Raw genomic sequence first — 16,940 nt, forward strand, 5'->3', positions numbered from 1 at the left:
GATCGTCTGAGAGGAAATGCCATCTTTCTTTACCTTAAGTTGAATTGTGGCACAAACTTAATTCTCCAATAGTTTTCTACTTGTGTCGTGCTGAAAGAATCCTGTGTGTGTCTGTGTGTGTGCATTTAAAGGAGTGCATTTTGAGGGATAAAGTAGTAAATATAGGAATATAGGGTGGTGCCTGGGGCTCAAAGGAGTAGGGCCCTGGCCCCATATACTGGGGGTGGTGGGTTCAAACCCAGCCCTGGCCAAAAAAAAAAAAAAAAGACCTGAAAAAAAAAGTAGTAAATATAAACACATTTTTAATAACTTTATTACTATATTACACAAGCAAAGGCCTTTTTTTATTTATTAGAACTACTCCCTATGTATTATTTTGTAGACTTAAGTTGTTTTAGAAATCAGAGGTAATCTCTAGACAAATTAAAGGCAGCGGTTCTCACAGCAGGTCATATAGGAGACATCTAAAGGGCTTTAATGTGGCCTTTTCCTTCTCCCTGCAAGAGATTCTGGAGAAGGTGTCAGCCTGGCCCACCGGGTGGTAACACTGCTGGCACGCGCGCGCGCGCGCGCGCGCACACACACACACGGTATGCCCCCCGAGGGGGTTCCAAGGTTATTGGCAATTACTAGCAACATCCACAGCTGCTGGTCAAGTGGGAGGACCTGTCTCAACTTCTATACTTTTGTTTCTATTCAGAGTGACCCGGAGTTTGTGCAGTGGAAGAAAGAGTTGACTGAAACCTTCATGGAGGCCCAGCGGTTATTGCGTCGTGCTCCAAAGTTCCTCAACAAGCCTCGATCCAACATAGTGGAGTTCTCAAAGCCACCCCTCTGTCACAGAAACAGCAATGGCCTCTAGCACCCAGGGGCAGGGAAGTTTCCCTGAGGGATCCACATCAGGGATCTTCAGCCCTTTGAACAGAGCCTTTTAGAAAAGTGTGGGGATTCAAACATCTGACTTACTGACTGCTGGGGCCCTTCCATGGCAGAGAAGACCCAGGACTCTGAGATGCTCCTAATAGGAGCCCGGACCATTCTCTGACTTTGGGTCAGCCTTGCTCCTCTGTCTGATTATTGCTCAGATCTGAAACTACTGAAGAAATGAAAGTTTTTTTCTTTGTTACATACTTATTTTGGTATCTATGAACCTAGAACTTGAAATGATTCCTATTTACCACTTACATTTTTATGACTGATATCAAACACATCTTAAACTTTCCAGGACGGAATGTAACAATCTTCAGAGTCGGGTACTAGATTGCCCTGAGCATTGCCATATTTTATCTATAAACAGCCACTTCTGGTTTGCTGTCTTTGCACCGTACTGCTGGGGGATGGGAGAGCAACAGTGTGTTTCTTCTGTGCACTTTACGACTGACTTCTGGTTGTCCTGGGTTAAGAGTTGAAAATGTTTTCTGAGGAGGTTGCACTCAGGCCCTGCCCCACCACCATACACAGTGCGCAGCCTCTGACCTCTCTGCCCCGGGGCGCTCAGAGCTGGTGGGTGATGGGGGGATATTCTCAAAAGTGGGCGCATGACCAGGCATTGAAGGCATCCATGTGCTGATCCTTGGAAATGTTTACCATGATGCTGAAGAGACACAGTGGAGTTGTAGATTTGGAGGAGAGTAGCAGTTTTCAAAAATCTTCAAGTTCAGTGTGCTCAAATAGACAAACAACGCCTCCCTGTGCCTGGTGCACAGGGACGTTCGCGGGTGAGTCTGTCTCGGTCTCAATAGCATGCAATTGGGTGACAGCCATGCTGGTTCCTTCTGCCTGACCACAGGAAACACATCAGTAATGGATGTGCAAAAGAAGGTCTGTTTAACATTGTTAAACTACAAAGAGTTTAAAATGAATTTTGTTGTAAAAGAATGCTGAAGAATGAATGTATCAAAACGGGCGAAGGGTGTAGATTGGCTTTCTGACTTGTCATTAATGAACGGGACACTTTGCACTGGGTTGCTGTGGGACAGACACTTGAGATCCTTGCGTGTCAAGGCGTTTTTGCCTGATCCTAGCGGCCTCCTCCCCAACGTTTGTTTTGCACATATCTTCATGCCCTGTCGACGCCCCAGATACGTGCCAGCTTATGAGACCCAGTGAAGTCCCCCATGTCATCAGACTACAAAAATCATCATTTTAAAAGTCCACATATTTGTCCTATGTCTGGTATGCTTTTGTTGTATGTCCGTAAATTAACTACTAACGATATAAATAACTTGACCTCATAATTATCTGTATCCTGTCCTTGATATTTTTTACTGGTTCCAAATCTTTGTTTTTAATATATGTGTGCTATGTTCATTGGGAAAGTACTTTTTAATGAAATTATATTTTGAGAGTTTGGAAGATCATTTACTGAAAATGTCTACCATTTCACAGGAGTGACTTTGGAAAAGAAATTTTGAGGTTTGTTATCCTTATTAACTACTAATTGGAATTTAAATTAACATACATGTTCTATCTGTAATTTCCAGTGCAGGAGGTGGGATATACTATTTATATGCATTCCCTTATTTAAAAGAGAAGAAGAGTATTCAAATTCTGTTTTTAAAAGAGGGAAAAAGGCCAGGAGCAGTGGCTCTTGCCTGAAATCCTAGCACTTTGAGGGGCCCAGGCACGAGGATAGCAAGACCCCATCTCTACAACAAATAGAAAACTTAGATGGGCATGGTAGTATGGGCCTGTAGTCCCAACTCCTGAGTAGGCTGAGGCAGGAAGGTGGCTTGAGCCCAGGAGTTTGAGCTGTGATGATGCCACTACACTCTAGCCTGGGTGACAGAGTGAGACCTTTTCTCAAAAAAAAAAAAAGAGAGAGAGAGAGAACCACGACTGGAAACATAAACGCCATTGTCTTTAAAGAGTATCTTCCCAGCCCTGGTTAATTATGGCTGGGCTGGTGGTTGTAGTTCCCTGTGGGCAGGTGCTCAGTGTTCGCAGGTGAGGAAGCTCTTTGCCTCATCTCCTACTAAGATGGCTCGGTGACTCCTTTAGGTTCTGAGCTCAACATCTCACATCTGGCACCTGGGGCATTAGCTAGCAAAAGCATTCTTAGAGATTTTCATCTCTTTCCAACATAGTTACGTTTTCTCTTGAGATGAACATAAGGGTCATCTCTCTTTTAGAAAAGAAATATGAATCAGAAAATGTCTCAAAAGCCCTTTTGCCTCACACTTACTCCAAGTGAACTTTTATACCTTTTTAACTCACCTTTGATTTATAATGACGAGGCTCAGAAGTGTATCTAGAGAACATTAACTTCAAAGTACTTTGGGAGGTTAGGAGGAGCTGCTTCTAAGGGCAGTGACCCCCTCACATTGGGGTCTGGTTTGATGGTCCTCAAGAGGCCAGTCTGCTGGGACACCAGGATGGAGACAGAAACCTGCTCTGGTTGTACCTGCGGGCTGTGTGTTCAAAGGAGAAGTCAGCTGGGTTAGAAATTTCAGTGTACTTGGCTGTTATAAAAAATTTTCAGAGGTTACATAATTCCTAGATGCTTTCCTAGGTTACATTTGGACCACTAACAACAACATAGTTCAGACCACATTTTCTCATTATTTTAGATTTATATGGTTGGGGTATTTTAACACCGTCAAGGAAAATAACTGAGGCTGATACTTTTTGCAAAATTATGTTATAAGAAGTCTCAATTTTATGATTCAAAGGAATTGGCAAAGCAAAGCCTAAAAATAACAGTATTTTAAGCTGCTATATAACGTATTATGGAATAGATTACAAACTTTGTGAATCTACATTTATTCATTTTAACCTATTCTCTTTGGTGCATTTTTCCCTTCATGTCAACAGGGCTCACTGATTTTCCTTTTTTGCTGTGTTTAAGTGGGATTTGTTAGCAAAATTCCTAGAAATCAATTTATTGTTTCACCATTAATGCAAAGTACTCATGCATGGCTCTGATTGGTCAATTCACTGACATTGCAATTTCAAATTATAGATATATTTTTAAAAGGGCCTAATGTCCAGCAAGGAACACTTGAGCAAAGGAAGCATTTTGCTCAATAAAAGCAAATAATGAATGCCCATTTGTTAACAAGATTCAGCTTGATTTACAGTTTGAAATATGTCATGCAGATATTAGAGATAATTGTTTTAAGGCCTCAATGGTCATTAAAAAAGTGCTTTTTACCAAATGACAGTGGGATTTACCTAGATTGAAAAGATCACATTTATTTTCTGATGAATTTTTAAAATTTCACTCAGATTTTGTAGTTGGGATAATTAAATACATTTAACTTTTCAACAGAATTAATTTTTCAAAATAAATGTTTCAGAATTTTGACATTTCAAGAAGAAAACAAAATTCTCAAAGTTTGACCTTTTTTACATGATGTAAGTCTATAAAAATGCCTGTAAAAATGCGTTGGTGCAAGATAAAACTTACTTTGTGTGATTCAATCACATGTGATTTTTTTTTTTCTCAGTTATGTTCAGAGAAACTTGTCTGTGTCTTGCAGAGATTGATGTAGCCCTGTGCATGAGGGGGTGTTGGTACCAGGTGGGGAGCTAGAGTCTGTGACAGGTGATGAGTATGACAGAAACGTCAAAGTCATGGAAAACATGGGGTGAAGGAAGGAGTGAATTTGGTCAAAACCATTCCCTTTATACCGTCATAAAGCACTGAGGAAATCACTGAGTTAAAGTTGGTGGGATTTTTTTTCTCTAGAATAGAGAATTTTTTGTTGTTTTGTCTTCTTCCTTGTAATTACAGTAATAATTACTATAAAAGCTCATCATTTTATTTTTGAATATGGAGCTACTGAACATATTAAGAGTCTACTTGCTGTCTATCAGGACTTGCTGACAAAGTGAGATTTCTGCTGCCTGTCCTCTGCCACCTGCCAGTGAAGGCACAGGGGCCCAGAGCTCAGTCAGCACCAGCCAGCTCTGAAACACCTTGTCAGTCTGCGTTGCAGCCCCAGCAGGTGGAGTGGTCCCTAGGTCACTAGGAATGCATTGTCCAGTTGGGGACATTGTTATGAAACCACTGCAGTTCTAGTAAGTCCCCCGCCAGGATAACAATCGGACCCTTGCTGTTCGTGTCGTGTCCATGTCTATACGGTGAGCTTTAACAGCTTAAGTTTTTCAAAAAAAGGAAAAGAAAATCTTTCCCTTAAGATCCAATTTTCCCTTCCCCTCTCATTGGAGAGGCTTTAATGAAGTACTTAAATTCATGTTAATATGAATTTTTTTTTAAATGAGGACCACATGTTACAATTTTTTACCATGGAATGAATGAAAGTTGAACTCTAAAATGATACGCCTTGATCCTCAAAGAGAAAGAAAGCTGTTGTTTCACGGTGGAATGACAGGGGTGATCAGCCTTGGCTGATAAGTGCCGGGCCCCACATTGTAAATTGCCTGTATTAGAAACAAACAAAAACTATAGAAAATGGGTAATATTTTATGCATTTCAATTAAAACATGGCAGGGAGTATCCTTCATTGTAGAGTTAAATAATTCATATTGGAATTAGCGCTGTAATATCTAACAATCTCAACATCTTTTCTGAAAATAGGCAACTATGCTTCTATTTTTAATTTTGTCCTAAAATATGTCTATATAAGGGTAGGGAATGGAGAAATATTTGCAATTGTGTATTCGTATTACACAGAAGTTGACATTTGTTTCTTAGTAGATAATATTCTATGATGTATGTATTATATGTAGCTTATAAGTGAAACAATGGCTTTTTTTTAGTTTTGTTAAATTGTATTTTTCTATGTTTCAACTAATTATAATAGATTTGGCTTTTTCTGGGCAACCTAAAGATTGCTGAACGACGTATATATAGAAAACAAAAGAATTCTATTTTAGCCCAAAGGCATTTTATATTATTTATTGAATCTGTAAGTTTGTTGTCATCAAAAACATTCCATATCATTTCTGCTCCTTTTTATTTGTATAGTTTGTTATTTAAAGAAATGACCGTCCTTTGTGTTCTTCATACAGTAAAATCTAAATGATGCATATAGCAGCGTGGGGCCAGGTCACCTCCTCACTGCCGGGCCCTGTCCTCAGCAATGCTTGTCTTCTGCTCTGTGCTGAGAGGCGCATGCGGGCGCTTGTGACATCTGACAGCAAACTTGCTCTGAAATACTGCTTTCATCTACCTCTTCAAAGGCCTCTTGCATGTTGACAAGTACCCCAGATGCTTTACTGTGGACTGGCTATACCACGAAAGAATTCCTTTAAGACACCGCAGTGTAATTCTCTCATGATGTAGATTTGTTTAGAAGACCTCGGTGTTGTCAAGGGCCCCTGATGAGCTGAGCAGGTGGCCATCTCTTCTAGACAGCAATCCCTTAGGATCTGAGGTACAACCCAGAACAATGTTTCTTACTTTCATTCTGCCAGATCCCCGCAGATGGTCTTCCCGTTGCCTCCAGATTTGATGATGCACCTGATTTGTCCATTTACTAAGCAGAAGGGCCGTCCTCACTCTTCTTTATCAACGGCAAGTTGTGCTTAAAGGCACTGCTTTCAGGAGCTGCATATTTGAATGCGGCTTTCCCCCCTTCTCTATTTCAAAACAGTTTGGAAAATGGGGTCGTAAAGGCACATGCCCTCCCGAAATGACCATGATGTAAAGAGGTGAGACAGGATGGAGGCCAGTCTCTGTGACAGGGTCCCTCCCCACCTGCTGCCACTGTCCTCTGCCTGTTTTCATCAGTGTGGTAACACATTTACTATATTTTTGGCAAAGTATAAAGAAATAAATAAGACCCCCAATGCTAAAGAAATAAATCCATTTTCTATTGTGCATTGCTATACAAAGTGAAGCTAGTAAACTACATGTTGTAAATCTAGATATTGTACCAAGAAAAAAATGTCAATTCGTTTTTATCTCTTTTTGTATTTATTGTGCCAGGAAGGCTTACTAGCACACATTTGAATAGTATCCCACGTGAGGTACCGCTCCACGTCTAAGGTCACTCCCTCGGCAGTCAGTGTCACCATCTTTACAGTTGGTAAAATTGCTTATATAAATCTCAATAAAAAGCATCTGTACAAAGATGATCTGCTTCAGTGTGGTGTTCGCTCTTCCCCCACCCCATTAGACGCTGCATTTACTCATCAGCTGTTAAGATACCAGGAGGTGCCTCACCAGAGAGAACCCTGACTCCGGGGGAAATCTGCACAGAGGCTGGTTTCATAAAGAAGAAGGGGACTTCCAAGAGCCTTTCTGCTGATTTCTTGGATTGTTGGAGCACAACCAGTTTACAGTTCCAGGGGTTTAGAGACTAGCTGCTTGTGCCTACCTGTGTGGCACGTACCAGGGGAAGAGTCTGGAAAACTCAGACATTGAGGGAAGCTCTGCCACGCTGTCCAGCCCACCCCTGGGAAAAAGACGCCTCACTGGCTGTCCCTGCTTCCACCAGGATGTGCTGAGAGACACCCTCCCCTCCCCCGTGCATGTCACTTTAAACCAGAAATCCACGGAGGTGGTGGTCCCCAAGCCGCAGCTGCCTGGGGACAGCTGTCTTTGTGTGGATCCACACATCAGGGGCAAGCTGAGCGCCATATTTTGCCTGTGGGTAATGCACACCCTCATTCGGGGCCCAGACTTTCAGAGAAAAAAACTTGTGTTGTAATTTTTTAATTTAAATTTTTTTTATGTATTTAGGTACTTTTTTATTGTAAAGGAATTTTAGCATTTATTTTTAACATGGTACAAGAAATTTCATGTAATGATAATTACAAAACGCATGAATAGATACAAGGGACAAGAAATTTTATGGGACCAGTAACAAATAGTACTACCCATAATGGGCATTTTCCCCCTCAAAACTTTGGACAAAACGTGCACATCACAAATGGCAAAATACGGTATTTCTTATCCTTGAGCTCACACACACACACACACGTACTGCAGGACCCTCTTCTCCAAAACCCCCAGTGGATGCCTAAAGTGGCAGCACTAAATCGTATGTATACATAACTATGATAAAGTTTTATTTATAAATTAGGCATAGCACAAGATTAATAATAATAACTAATAATAGAGTAAAACAATTATGACAATATGCCTATATTGTAATAAAAGTTCATGAATATTGTCTCTCAAAACATCCTAGGTACTGGGCTCACCTATCCTTGGACAGTGGTTGACCTCAGGTAACTGAAACCTCAGATAGTGAAACCAAAGATAAAGGGGGGACTGTACACCCACAGGGCCCTCTGATAGCAATGGGGATGAGAAGACCCCCAATGCTAAGAGACAGTACGCCACCATGGGAAGCCAGATGGATTTAATCATCCTGGTGTGTGGCCAGGGGGAAGGGACTTGCAGGAAAGGGGGAGAATATAATGGGGTGCTCTTCCAAGGGGCACCCCAACAAAGGTCCACTTGGTTTGTACCGTCAAAAAAATTAAAGATAATCAGGAGACTGAAGTTGAGTGTTCCTATAAAATGTCACGATCCCTTGGCCATTGCACAGAGCCAGAACTCATTGACTGAAGGAGAGGCCAGATGGGGGGACAGGTAATCCCATGGCAAGTGTGTCGAATAAGGATTCCCCTAGTCTTTGCCCCAAAGGACCTACAGCCACTGGACTGTTTGGATACCCAATAATGGTGTCATGATCTACTCCCTGTGTGACACCATGCTAATTGGATCAGATGAGCCCAAAGTGGTCACTTCTCTGGATGCCTGGGTAAAAACGGCTTTTGTTCCTTGGGCTTTCATCCTGCCTAGGGAATGCAGCAAGGAGGCTTGGAGATAAATGCCCATATGGGTGACAAAATCTTGCCTATTAGGGCTGCCCTAAATCAAACTCAGTGATCAGAGTGACAGTTGATTGTCTAGGGTAGCAAAAATCCACCCACAACAGATAACCAGGCAAATAAAACAGAGACATGCCTTGTTGACTCCTTTGGGATGGATGGACACTTCAAGTCAACAAAGTCATCACTGTAGCCCGCAGCTTATAGATGTCATCAGCCCTGGGCCCAGAGTTATTTCTTTACTTCAACACCACCATTTAGGTCCAACGGCCATGGAAAGATGCAGGGACAGATCAGCCCCAAGAAACGAAGTGGGCTTATGTTTCAGTGTCCAATAGTCTAGCACAATATGGAAAAAACAGCTCACTGGGACCTCTTGGCTCCAACTTCTCTGCCTGGTGCAAACGTCCCACGCCACTTTCTGCTGGGGCCCCCGGGGCTCCCTCCTCAATCTCACCTTTATTGCACAGACTGCCACTTTCAAAGTAGGCTTCTTCCCTCAGTATGGACGAAGGGAACTTCCTACTGAATGCTAATTCTCCAGGCCCAGAAGGAAATGTATATTTTAGGGAAATAGTGCCCTGTTAGTCCTGGGAAAGAAGGACCACATGTAGTCACAGTTGAGATTCTTAAAGAAGCAACCTGTCACACTCCCATGATGTAGTCTTTGGAATCAGAAAGACCTGGATTTGTGCCCTGACTTTACCCCTGACTAGTTGTGCAGAACTGCGCTATTTACCTAATCTACTGAAGTCCCTGCTTTTCTCCTTTCAGGGAGTAAAGCACTTTTTATAGCTATCTGTTCTCTCTGGGGCCAGCATGGCCTGGGTTTGAATCCTATCTCTCCACTCTGCCTTGGGAAAGTGGGTGAACTCTTGTGAGTCTCAGTTTTCTCATCTGTAAAATGGAGGTGGGAAAAAAACATAGTTCCTAGGGTTGCAGGAATATTAAATGAGTTCATGAAAGCCATCAGCTTGGTCCCTGGCCCATGACTGCTGCTACCTACCTGGCAGCCCCACTCACACGGGGTGATTGTTCACCAGGAGGCCAGGCTGTTGTTCCAGTAACTTTATTCTGGAGTCCTGCTGAAATACAAGCCAGCCAGCTCTCTTCCTTGACCAATTCCTGCAACCTCTGGCTTTCTGCATGGGCAGAAGTGGCAAGATGGGTGTGTGGCCCGCCCTGGGACAGGGATGACAAGTGAGAATGTGCTTGCGTCCAGAACTGTCCCCTCCCTGCTCAGCGCCACCAAATATGTCCATGCTCTCCGCTGCATGGTCAATGGCCACCCCAGGCTGTCTCCTGGCCAGACCTGGAGCTCACAGGCTAATTTTAGAAATGACTTGTCGACTCAGCTGCTGTTATCACATTGGCTCAGGAGGAGGGTGGGGGGAGACGGGCAGGGAGGAGCAGGCAGGGAAGGGATGTGTGTGTGTGTGTGTGTGTGGACGGGGCTCCTGACATTTCTCCTTCACCCCTGCTTCCCCGGCTTGGTGGGGTCCTTTCACTGCCGCCTGGGGATACCACTTCTGCAGTAGTAGCTCCTGTGACCTGTGGCCTATTGTGGAGAAGGTACTATCGGGCTGGGGTTTGCAATGGGCACCTTGCAGGCTGGTAGGCAAGTTTTAATTTTGTGGAATGTGTTTTTGGGGGCCGCAGTGGCAGCAGGCCTGTGGTCTTTGGTCTATTTTAGGGCTTTCTGGTATTGAGAATTTCTGAGGCCTCATCCCTTTGTGGGTTGCCTGGGCTTCCTCACTTCTAAAACAAGGGTATTTCAGAGGAAGGATTTTAAACAGAATGCTGGGGCATGCGGACACTTTTAAGGATTCCCCTTGTTTGGACCCAACCACTCATTTTTTTAAAAAGTGTGTTTAAAGTCGTGAGTGAACCTCCACTCAGGAATGTTAGCTGGTGGACCTAAGGGTTCACGTTTTTCCTCAATTACCAGTGATTTTTGCTGAACTGGTTTCCAGTTTAAGGCCAGGGAGCCTGACTCTTCCCTTCGCATGCCTCCAATCCTGTTGAAGATAAGCCTTAATTTTAATATATATATAATATATATTTCTTTACTTTCAAATGAAGCGCGTGTGAGTGTTGGGGGAAGGGCAATGGTGGTTCGTGGCTGAAGGTTTCCATTTCAGGCAGTGCTTACTCAAACTCAGTCTGAGAAGAGGTGCTTTATGCAGCACACCCGTTAGCAGGCATTTCTCTGAATGAAGAAAATCTGCAGGCCTCAGTGGCCTGGGTGGCAGGTAGGGAGAGGGCTACCCTTTAACACAGACCTCCTTTCCAGGAGTTGTGAAGACCTTGCCAGCTGCAGGGCTACAGCTGCCACCTCTCTGCCACTTTCCCACAGAGCAGTCTGGGAGGGAAAAGCCCATTAGCCTCCAGTTGGCTTCCAGTTGGCTTCAAGCTGCCCTGTCTGGCCTTGGCCTGCCTGTGGACACAAGGGCCTGGAAAACTAGGCTGTTTGTTTCGGTTTGTGGCTGTCCAAGGAGATCTCTCCCTGTTCAGTGCACCAGTTCATGGAGGCTGAGTGTCTCACTAGGGCTTCTAGTGTCCAGCTGGATGGTGGTGAACTTGGGCACAGTCTTTGCTACCGACCTAAACTGTATTCTGCTGTGTCTGGTGACATGTCCAGTATGTACTGGAGTAGCTGACAAGAGAGGGGCCCATGTGGTCTTAGGCTATGAATGAGTTCTAGAAAATAATAGCAGAAAGAGAGGAGGTGGGGGTGGGTGCAGAGAGAAAGAGAAAGGAGAAGGAGAGAAAATCTCCTCATCTCCTGGCTTTTGAGGGGCTGCATGTCACCAACCAACAAATATTTGATGCCACCTTGAATAGCCTGGGTTGGGCTATGCCACCTCTGTGACCTTGGACAAGTCCCTTCCCCATTGGGAGCTTGGTTTTCCCTTCTAAAACATAAAGCACTTGGGTGAGACCATCTCAGATCTTTTGCAGGATTCAGCATCCAGGGAGATGTTTTTCCAAGTGTGGTTTGCTGACTTCCTACCTGTCAGACTTACTTGGGGTGGGGGCGGGGGGGAGCATTATAAACTGCAGATTCCTGGGTTCATCCCAGCCCTATTGGACAGTCTTAGGGGAAGGGGCCTGGAGAGCTGCAGATTTAAAACATCACAGGTGGTTCTGGTGTCCACCCAAATTAGAGAACAGCGTTTCCACTGATTGGAGCTAACAAAACCGCAGAAGATTACTTACTTGCTCAGCACTAGCCTTGCCAAAACTCGGCGAATCATCTCGCAAACATGGAGAACACGCACAGCTTTAGTGGAGTCTGACTACTGCAAAGGTTTCATTTGGCTGGTGTTCCCCATGGGGAAGATAAGGCCCATCTGTGGCATTTGGAGATGAGAACAGAGGGCCCCACAGCAGAAGAGAACCACCTCAAGCTTCCAAAAAAAGGAACTCTGCTGTGGGTCTACAAGGCCACAATGAGAGAGCCCTTTGCTGGGTCTTAGTTTGCCTCCTTCCTGGCAGATAAAAACAACTATCTGAAAGGCCCATTTTAAGCAGATGTTTATTGAATGCTGTGGTATATGACATATACCTAATCTTTATACTAAATGAGATCAAATTATTTGAAAAATGGAGAAGGTGTGTTTAAAACCAGTAGAAGGCCCCAGAGTGCTGCCAAATCCAACTGCCTTTGTTTACAGATGGTGCAGCTGAGGCACAGAGAGGGAAAGCAACTTGCTCAATGACACACAGCTCTGAAGTGACAGGGCTGGGCTTCGTCAGCTCCTGCCATCAAGGCTGGCATTTGGGGAACCCTCGGGAACTCCCCACGTTAGAAATAACAACCCTAATCTCCTTATTGCCCCTGCCTCCAAAACTTTTTCCACTGTCATCTTCAAAGCCTCAAATCTCGGCTCTAGTTTACATGGGGGCAACAAAAAAGAGTTTTATTAAACAAACCAGGTCTTTGCACATTAAGGCAATTAAGGCAGACTCTCTCTCTTTCTCTCACTCTCTCTGTCTCTCTCTCTCTCTCACACACACACCCTCATTCAGTCTGAAGGACCCAGCTTCGTAATTTTCCCTTTCTGTTTTATTTTTCACTGAGTATCTCCCTAAAGTTTATTTACTTTAAAAAATGGCAATGGAGGCAAGATCCTCAAGAACTGGCAAAGTGTGTTTACCAGACACATGACCAGTACTCCTGCTCGGGTAGTAGGAATTTCAAGGTTCAAGGTCCCAGGGGAACTTGTCTCTGAGTGCATTTTCAGCTGTTTCTTGAGAACCAGCTGGGGTTTGAGTTTCAGTTTCATGGAGGGCAGCTGGACTGGCTGTTGAGTTGAGAGAGAGATGGTTGCTCAGTGGGATTAAATGTCTGATTCACACTAAATAAATATTCCTGTGAGCTTGGGGGTGAGTAGTAGCCCCATTTTACAGATGAAGAAGTGAGATTTGGAGGCTTACGTGACCCAAGGTCATGCCAGGTGAAGTGAAACTAGAACTCAGGGCCTTTCTGCTAGAGACTAGGCTATTTCACCTAATAAACAACACTGGTTAAGGTAACAGATTGAGCAACGCTCTTTCACGGGGACAGATAACAAGCCTGTTCACATGCATTACCTCTTTTAATTCACTGACTATCGAGGGAGGATGATGTTGTCCCAGTTGTATAGAGGAGGAAATTGAGAATCAGAGAGGTTTAGCAACTTGCTTCTCTTTTTATTTTTCTGACAGCAGTGAGTGGCCCATCTTCTCAGTTCTTTCTATGTTACATCTATTTATTGTTGAAAGCAAAGACTATGTTGTCCTGTCCTTCCCTTAATATTACTCCCCACCTGCCAGAATTCTTCTGCAGCAGGGTTCTAGACCAGCATCAACCTTGGCACTAGTGACGTTTGGGGCTGGATAACTCTTTGTAATGGAGCTATCACATGGTTTGAAGGATGTTTAGCAGCATCTTTGGTCCACTTGATACCAGTAGCAACTCATTTCCAGTTGTGACAATCAAAAATGTCTTCAGGATGTTACCAAAAATGTCCATTGGTGGGCACAATCGCACTTGGTGAGAACCACTGGTCCAGTCAAGTTTTGTCCAACAGAACTGTCTGGGATGATAGAAATAGGTGGCAGCCATCAGACATGTGCAGATGTTGAGTGCTTAAAATGTGGCTCATGCAATTGAGAAGCTAAATGTTGAATTTAGTTGTAATTAATTGAAATGTAACTTGCCACATGTTCTAGGGGCTGCCATATTTGACAGCACAGCTCTAGGTAGCAACATGGCAGGGGATAGAAAATTGGCCCTTTGATGGAGCACTTGAACCCTAAAGTCACTCAAGGAAGCCTCCCAGAACAGGTCTGATTGCCTTCTGGCTTCACTGTGGCAGGGGAAACGCTAGACTGGAAATGCCAAATATTTGGCATAGACACCATCCCTAACCATTCCTATGCCAGTGGCAGACATTGTTAGTCAATCACAGAACACATTCCTATTGAGTACAGGCATAGCTCAGCATCTTTCTCAATACAACACTCCAGGCAGCCCCCAACTACAGATCAGGCTTGCATCTCTCCTAAGAGAAATGTTAGCCGTCCCTGCTCCAGTCCATGAGCATGAGGTCCATCTGTGAGGTCCAGTATCTTATCAGGCTACATGGGTGGCTGGCCAGGAAAGTATGGCCAGTTATAGAGTAGGGAGAACCAATGGGCTGGAGGAGGTTTTCCTCCCCAATTTCTCTAAGAAATATCCACTGCATGATTTAGGGATGGAGGTGGGGGTTATGGGGTACTGGCTTATTGGCTGATGATATGCAAAGCATTTAGAGATTTTAATCCACCTAAGACTCCATGTGAATCAACTAGAAACACAGCTACGGCAAAGGACATTATGATAATATCGGTCATGGCTCACAGGCCTAGGGAGGGAGTGTCTAGTATTCAAACCACCCCAAGAAGTGGACAAGACAGACCACAACTTCATTTGACAGACAGGGGAGTTGCAGTCCCAAGAGGTTCAGCAACAGGTATAGCAAGGCCCAAACTTAGATCTGAGACTTCCAGGATGGATGTCAGCCCTCTGAAGGGCAGGAATCCCACTGTCTTTGCCCTGGCCAACAGAAGGCTCCAGAGAAATGATTAAAGGCTCCAGATAAGAAAATTGGAGGCAGATTCCATAGGTGTCACATGGAAAAGGGGTGAACCTGGTTGTCTATTGTTCCAGAGAGCAGTACTGAAGCTCAATAGGAGAAAAAAGTATCAGACTCTGGGGACTAAGAGATAAGGACTCTGGTCCCACCTCTGTTGGGAGCTGTATGACCACGAAAGAGTCAGTTCCCTTGCCTGGTCCATGGATACCAGGATAGAAGTGGGTTTTATGGCCCTCTTTTGCAATTGTGGTTCCAGAGAAGAAAAGCAATTAGAGCCAATCCCATATGTTTTATTTATTTATTATTTATTATTTTTTAATTAAATCATAGCTGTGTACATTAGTATGATCATGGGGCACCCTACACTTGGTTCATAGACCGTTTGACACATTTTCATCACACTAGTTAACATAGCTTTCGTGGTTAGGAGTGAGCTCCCCATCAATGGGCATGACCAAGAGGAAGCTCACTGACTCTCTACCCGGGAAATCCCTTGTGGGGAGGGTCGGGCCTCGTCCAACAGCTCTGACCATGGAGGCGTTCCAGGCTGCCGCCCTACCCTACTGTTCTCTTTCCTCCATCCTCCATCTCATCACCACCTCTGCTCTGCTCTTCCTTCCTCACTCTCTCTTCCACGTCTCTTGTTTTCTCCAGCAACCTCCCTGCCCTTTTTCTCACTTATCCCTTTCTTTTCTTCTAGGATCATGCATACTGTTATGAGTGTGGCCTGAATCCTTAGTTAACAGGGGGCTTTGAGATGCCTTTGCCCTGATCAAGGGAGAGGATTTACATGCTAGGCAAAGTCCCTCTCTTTAAAAAAAAAAATTATTCTGTTTTACTTTTTTTAGAGATGAGGTCTTGTTATGTTTTCTGGGCTGACCTCAAACTCCTAGGCTCAGTGATCCTCCCGCCTCCACATCCCAAGTAGCTGGGATTACAGGTACACTCCCCAACACCTAGCTAAAGTCTGTTTCTATATCTGCCTGGCTCTTGGGCCACAAAACTCAAGGCCTGAGTGAGCTAGGCTGGATGATATACGAATCCCAGGAGTCTCTTTTGTCCATCCAGCCTATGGATGGCAAATAGATGGCACTTATGCACCATTGCTTATTCCCTGGCAGGGGCAGACATTAATAATCAATCAAAGCACTCTTTTTTCACCGAGCCCAGATAAAGGCTCCCATCTATCAAAATTGGTATGTGAATTGAACCCTACCCCCCCACTGGCTGTATTAGTCAAGATCCAACTAGAAAATGGCAGACTCAACTGGTATTCAGGGGAGCCTTTTTAATGAAGGAATTCTTCCAAGAGATGTGTGTAGGGTTCAAGGGAACCAACAAAGCATGCTAAAGCCCTCAGAGACCAGCAGGGGTAGGAATTCCTTAGTAGCCTTGGGCTTGATAGGGAAAGGGCATGGAGGGGTAAGAACTCAGGAACCAAGTGGTAGCTGGACTTGATGGAGAGGGACCACTGCAATGGGGGCTTTGTTTATAGGTAGAGAAACACACCCATTGCTGAAAGCAGTGCCCAAGATGAGGGATCAGCGTAGAGTGGGGACCTCCTGCATGAAGGTCATGTGGCTTTCCATTGGCCAAGCTCAAGGGGAGTGCAGAGAGCAAGATAGCTAGGGGAAGGATGAGGCAATCCGCAGTGGTCAGTCCCCAGGACACATAGCATGCCAGCCTAAAGCAGCCCTTGGAGAGATTATGCCACGTGGAGGCTGGAGCTATAACCTCGATCCCTTCATCCAGTCCTCACCCAGGCAGCTCTTCTCCTTCTCCAGGATGGGGTGGCTGTACAGTCGGGGCTCTGGCAGGACACAGACACCTCACTCTAGAGGAGCCATTTGAGAAGAATTTAGGAAAGGGATTAGTTACCAAAGTAGGGGTGGATGTGGTGAAACCATTAAGGTAAAAGCCAAATCCCACACTCAGCCTGATTTTAAAAATAAAGTTGTATTGAAATAGCCACACCCATTCATTGACACACTGCCTATAGCTGCTTTTCGGCCGTGCCGGCGGAGGTGAGTAGTTGCAACAGACAGCCTACTGCCTTCAATGCCCACA

The 16,940-nt window shown here is 44.5% G+C and overlaps 2 protein-coding genes across 16 annotated transcripts in view; both read left to right on the forward strand.

The window, feature by feature from the left end:
- GRK3 (G protein-coupled receptor kinase 3) overlaps window positions 1-7,035 on the forward strand; it is a 180,581-nt gene extending 173,546 nt beyond the window's left edge. For 9 of the 12 annotated variants that reach the window (XM_053588388.1, XM_053588390.1, XM_053588389.1 and 6 more), the window contains one exon: window positions 701-7,035. In XM_053588388.1, the coding sequence (XP_053444363.1) occupies window positions 701-862 (162 nt within the window). In that variant the 3' untranslated portion in view covers window positions 863-7,035. The remainder of the gene's footprint in view (window positions 1-700) is intronic. The other 3 variants (XR_008379552.1, XR_008379553.1, XR_008379551.1) reach the window with 2 other exon arrangements.
- A 3,136-nt stretch (window positions 7,036-10,171) lies between these two features.
- MYO18B (myosin XVIIIB) overlaps window positions 10,172-16,940 on the forward strand; it is a 301,196-nt gene continuing 294,427 nt past the window's right edge. For all 4 annotated transcript variants that reach the window (XM_053588976.1, XM_053588977.1, XM_053588978.1 and 1 more), the window contains exon 1: window positions 10,172-10,323. The gene's annotated coding sequence lies outside the window, so the exon portion shown is untranslated. The remainder of the gene's footprint in view (window positions 10,324-16,940) is intronic.

This window comes from Nycticebus coucang, chromosome 4 (genome assembly GCF_027406575.1).
Source record: "Nycticebus coucang isolate mNycCou1 chromosome 4, mNycCou1.pri, whole genome shotgun sequence".
NCBI classification, from domain to species: Eukaryota; Metazoa; Chordata; class Mammalia; order Primates; family Lorisidae; genus Nycticebus; species Nycticebus coucang.